Genomic DNA, 5,394 nt, shown 5'->3' with positions numbered 1-5,394 from the left:
CAGGGAATCCAAGGTTTAACTATGCTTTGTGAAGACAGACCAGTATAACTGACCACATAACCACATAAACTTTTCTAACAATTCACAACTTTATCTCCTGCAAAGTTAAACTTTTTTTAAAAAAAGATTTTTAAAAAATTTGTTTGAGAGAGTTCTAGTGGGTGAATGAGACAGAGAACTCACAAAGAGGGGGAGGGGGCAGAGGCAGAGAGAGGAAAAAAAAAAAAAAAACAAAAAAAAAACAAAACCTCCCTTTTGAACCAGGAGCCCTACTTAGGACTTCATCCCAGGACCATGGGATAATGACTTGAGCAGAAGAAAGACATGTAAGTGACTGAGCCGCCCAGGTGCCCACTTGACCACCTTCTTCTTCTTCTTCTTCTTTAACTTAAAAATTTGGTTTAACATTCTTTTGTTATTGAGACAAATCTGCTATCAATGAAGATTTGGGGTCTTTTTGTTCACAACCAGTATTCAGACTTGTTTAGATTATACGGCCTTTGTATTCATTTGAAAAACCCAGAAATTTGAGGTAACGTTTTTCTGAAAGACTGAAGTGAATAAGACTTTCTGCAAACATAGAAAGCATTGTTCACATGGAAACAGTTCAAGATCCTGTGATGATGCATGTGTTTTCTTGATCTGTGTGCACAGAGATGGTATCAATGCACAAAAGAGAAGGGAGAAGGGATGCAACCTTGAATTGAAAGGTGTTTCAGCATGCAGGTATCCTAGGAAGTGTAATTAGATGTAAGACTCCAAAATAGACTTTATATTTTACATCTTGGTGGTGTTGGGATTCAGTCTTTTAAAAGTTCTGCTGAGTGAATCTGATAACAGCTATATTAGCGATTCTTTATGGTTATTAGAATATGTGGGAATTAGCTCAGTTCTGTAATACTCTTTTTTGGCTATTTTTATATATAAAGATACAGGATAAATGTATTTTCTCAAACAGTATTTTTAGAAACTAGTTTCAGGCCTAGGGATATTTTAATGGGCAAGATATTTCTAACTCTACAGATGCTTTCAATTGATATGTTCTCTGAGCATTGTTTGCTGATCTGTGGAAGTTAGAGGGTGGTGTAGCATCCACAAACTTGAATGAGTGATTTTGAAGAATCCCAGGTCACACTTTCATAATCAAGCTCTTATTTCAGTTCCTATGTTTCTGTTTACAGATATGTTTCAGCATATAGGATATACTTGTTGGTTATTCCTATAAATACTTCTTTAAATGATTTACCCACTTGCCATTAGTTTCTTTGTCTTCTATATTTTATTTGCTTAAATCTATGTGTGTATTTTGATATTAACTCTGTGTATATCCTCTGAAATGCAAGTCTTTTCTCCCATCTACTTTTATCTATTGATGTCATGGTATCTTTAAAGTCCTTGAGATGTTCTGATATCATAAAATGTATCAATTTCATTTATGAGTTAAGAAGATTCCAGAAGTTAGAAAGTCATCTCTTGTGTTAGCTGGGAAGTAAATACAAATCTTGCTGTAGTTTTTCATTAAATAAATGCATTTAAAAATTTGTATATGAAGAATTCACTACATGTACAATTTTACTAGCTTCCAGTTGGAAAATTGGTTGTGCTCCTCCATTTATTTATACTGTGTCCTTTCTCCACAATGTTTTTAGTGACTTATCTCTGCTTGAATCAGCAAGACTGGTGAGGTTAGGGAGAATGTTTTCATCCACCTTGTATTCTTATAATTTCTGAAAGTACTGGAGTATAAGAAACTGCAATGCCTATTAGGTAAATGAATAAACAGATTGTGTTAGATTTCAGGAAGTCAACAGTAATTATCACATTTATAGCTAATTTTTTCTTGAACTGTGAAATAAGGAGATGCAAAAGAACATATGGAACACAGGAACAATGTGACTGAGTTTGTCCTCTTGGGGCTCACCCAGAGCCTTCAAGGTCAGAAAATACTATTTGTCGTGTTCTTGATCATCTACATTGTGACAATGGTGGGCAACCTACTCATTGTGGTGACTGTGGTGGTCAGCCCATCCCTGGATGCCCCTATGTACTTCTTCCTTGGTTATTTATCATTTATGGATGCTGTTTATTCTACTACAGTTACTCCAAATATGATTATAGACTTACTGTATGAGAAGAAAACCATTTCATTCCAAGGTTGCATGTCCCAGCTCTTTATAGGGCACTTATTTGGTGGTGCTGAGATTTTGCTCCTGGTGGTCATGGCCTATGACCGCTACGTGGCCATCTGCAAACCTTTGCATTATTTGACAATCATGAATCAACGGGTGTGTGTTCTATTGCTGCTGTTGGCCTGGGTTGGAGGTTTTCTGCATGCTGTTGTTCAGCTTCTCTTTGTTTACAACCTTCCCTTCTGTGGTCCCAATGTCATCGACCACTTTATCTGTGACATGTATCCGTTATTAAAACTTGCGTGCACTGACACCTATGTTATTGGTCTCACTGTAGTTGCCAATGATGGAGCAATCTGTGTGGTCATCTTTACAGTCTTACTCATTTCGTATGGGGTCATTCTGCACTCCCTGAAGACCCATAGTCAGGAAGGGAGGCGCAAAGCCTTATCCACTTGTGGCTCACACATTACAGTGGTGGTCCTCTTCTTTGTCCCTTGCATTTTTATGTATGTGAGACCTCCTTCTACTTTACCCATTGATAAATCCTTGACTGTATTTTACACAGTTATCACCCCTATGTTAAACCCTCTGATCTATACTCTGAGAAATGGAGAAATGAAAAATGCCATGAAAAAGCTGTGGACCAGAAGAAGAAAATGATGCTGACGAGAAATTTTCACCTTTTTTCAATGAAGAGTTATTCCATCTAGGAAAGAATTATTTAATTATTTATTTGTAATGAATTTCTCCTCAGGTTTAATGAACTTGTGTATTATGAAAGCATTTAAGGTGTAAATATTGTAATGATCAAAAAAGATTTCTAAGATTTTCATAAATTGTTAGGAAAGTAGGTCTGTAGCCTTTGGGCATAAAATGTTTCTATTGAAACTATAGGTTTGTGTTCTATGTGATGAGTTTTGCTATAATAAATACTGTACCTTTATTTTCATTACTGGGAAATTTTCACATGCTTCTCTTTTATCCAATTGTTCTTTTTCAGAATTAATATTGCTCATTATATATTTCAGATAAAGATTTTAAGAATTGGGGCATAAACATTTGGTCATTCCTCCCATACAAAGACAACTCATAGTTAATACTTGAAGTATATATCTTATTTTTGTAACTGCAAGATGGTTAAGTATATAATTTTGTTCATATTACTTAACTGATAGGATTGAAAAGGAATTCTTCTTCCGTGTTATAATATTACTCATAAAGAAGTTATGGCAAGGAAAAAACCCAAACAAAAGATCTAGATATTATGAGTAAGATTTACTCATTTTTCTAAGTGGCAAATCCTATTATCTCCTCATGTGGAGCACCTTTGTTCGGTGTTATATTTTCATTGAGATGATCCATTAATCTTCCCTTGTAGTTTAGAATATTTGATAATATCTCTGCTATTTTTCAGTATCACCATCTGTACTTTTGCTTATAGCATTTCATTCCCTTCTTTAGGGACCTTGGCCCTTCCTTTCATATATGGAATTAACATAATCCATAGTTCATGAGCTTTGGGTATGCAATACAGACCCTGACACCAGATATTTTGGGTGATATCATTTGTAAGAAAGATGTTGACAATATGGCATGTCACTTTTACCTCTTCTCTTAATGGAATGCAGATTATTGAGTAATAAAGAGTTCATAATATGTATTGATTTCTTTAACAGAGATCCCTTTCATAAGTCTCCCTCTCTCTGAATGAAGTTTGAAAGAAGATGTTATCTGCCTCTAATAGTGTAGGAAGCATGTAATCAAAGAAACTCATGTTTCTGCCTCCCTTATTTAGTCTGAATTTATTGGGTGCTCTGGCTATGGGGAATAGAGCCTTTTCACTCATAAGTCACATTGTATAAGAAACTTATATCCCATCTTATATCAATTATTATTACATGGAGATTTCTTATGTCATCTCAAATTCTTCCCAAATAAGACGCTATCATTAAATAATAGTAAACAGAAGTTTTATCATCAAGTCATCAGTTTTAGATGTGGCTATAGACTGAATATTTGTGTTCCCTCCAAAATTCATTAAATTCTTTATAATACATGATATTTGGAGGTGGGGTGTTTGGGAGCTGATTAGGTCATGTGGTACTGTCTCTTTAAAAAGAGATACCAGTCAACAAATCAAAGAGGCAATCCTTGGAATGGGATAAGATATTCACAAATGACACTACAGACAAAGGGCTGATATCCAAGATCCAAGATGGGGCTGATGTCCCATCCAATAATGGGCAGAAGACATGAACAGACACTTCTCCAAAGAAGACATACAAATGGCTAACAGACACATGAAGAAAATGTTTGTCATCATTAGCCATCAGAGAGATTCGAATCAAGACCCATTGAGATACCACCTTATACCAGTTAGAATGGCCAAAATTTACAAGGGAGTAAACAACAAGTGTTGGAGAGGATGTGGAGAAGGAGAACTCTCTTACACTGTTGGTGGGAATGCACGGTGGTGCAGCCACTTTGGAGAACAGTGTGGAGATTCTTCAAAAAACTAAAAATAGAGCTACCCTATGACCCTGCAATTGCACTACTGGGTATTTATCCCACAGATACGGATGTAGTGAATAGAAGGGTCATCTGTACCCCAATGTTCATAGCAGCAATGGCCACAGTCCCCTGACTGTGGAAGGAGCCAAGAAACCCTTCAACAGATGAATGAATAAGGAAGATATGGTCCATACAGACAATGGAGTATTCTGCCTCCCTCAGAGACCATGAGGTCTCTTGTACCAACTTTTGTAGAAACACGGACAAGATTGGAAGAGATTATGCTGAGTGAAACAAGTCAAGCAGAAAGAGTCAATTATAATATGGTTTCGCTTACTTATGGAACATGAGGAATAACATGGAGGACATGGAGGAGAGGTGAAGGGGGTTCGGGGAAATTGGCGGTGAAGACGAACATGAGACACTGTGGAGTCTGAGAAACAAACTGAGAGTTTTGGAGGGGAGGGGGATGGGGAGTTGGGTGAGCCTGGTGGTGGGTATTATGGAGGGCACATATTGCATGGAGCACTGGGTATGGTGCATAAACAATGAATTCTGGAACACTGAAAAGAAATAAAATAAAATGAAAAAAAAAGAAAATCTATAGTAATTTCAACTTAAGCATATACTATGAATGATAAAACAAATTCATTGTTGAAGAACTGTATGATTCATTCTTTTTTATTTTTTAAATTAATTTTTTATTTTTTATAAACATGTTTTTATCCCCAGGGGTACAGGTCTGTGAATC

The 5,394-nt window shown here is 36.2% G+C and overlaps 1 protein-coding gene across 1 annotated transcript; it reads left to right on the top strand.

Annotated features, from left to right (window-relative positions):
- Positions 1–1,874: 1,874 nt before the first annotated feature.
- LOC132008290 (olfactory receptor 4A15-like) lies at positions 1,875–2,792 on the top strand. Its single transcript, XM_059386833.1, has one exon. The coding sequence runs from the start codon at positions 1,875–1,877 to the stop codon at positions 2,790–2,792; it is 918 nt and encodes a 305-aa protein (XP_059242816.1).
- The last annotated feature ends 2,602 nt before the right edge of the window (positions 2,793–5,394 follow it).

The sequence above is a fragment of the Mustela nigripes genome, unplaced genomic scaffold (assembly GCF_022355385.1).
Source record: "Mustela nigripes isolate SB6536 unplaced genomic scaffold, MUSNIG.SB6536 HiC_scaffold_77, whole genome shotgun sequence".
In the NCBI taxonomy this organism is placed as follows: domain Eukaryota; kingdom Metazoa; phylum Chordata; class Mammalia; order Carnivora; family Mustelidae; genus Mustela; species Mustela nigripes.
Note: the sequence above shows the minus strand (reverse complement) of the source record. Positions and strands in the feature narration are given on the sequence as shown.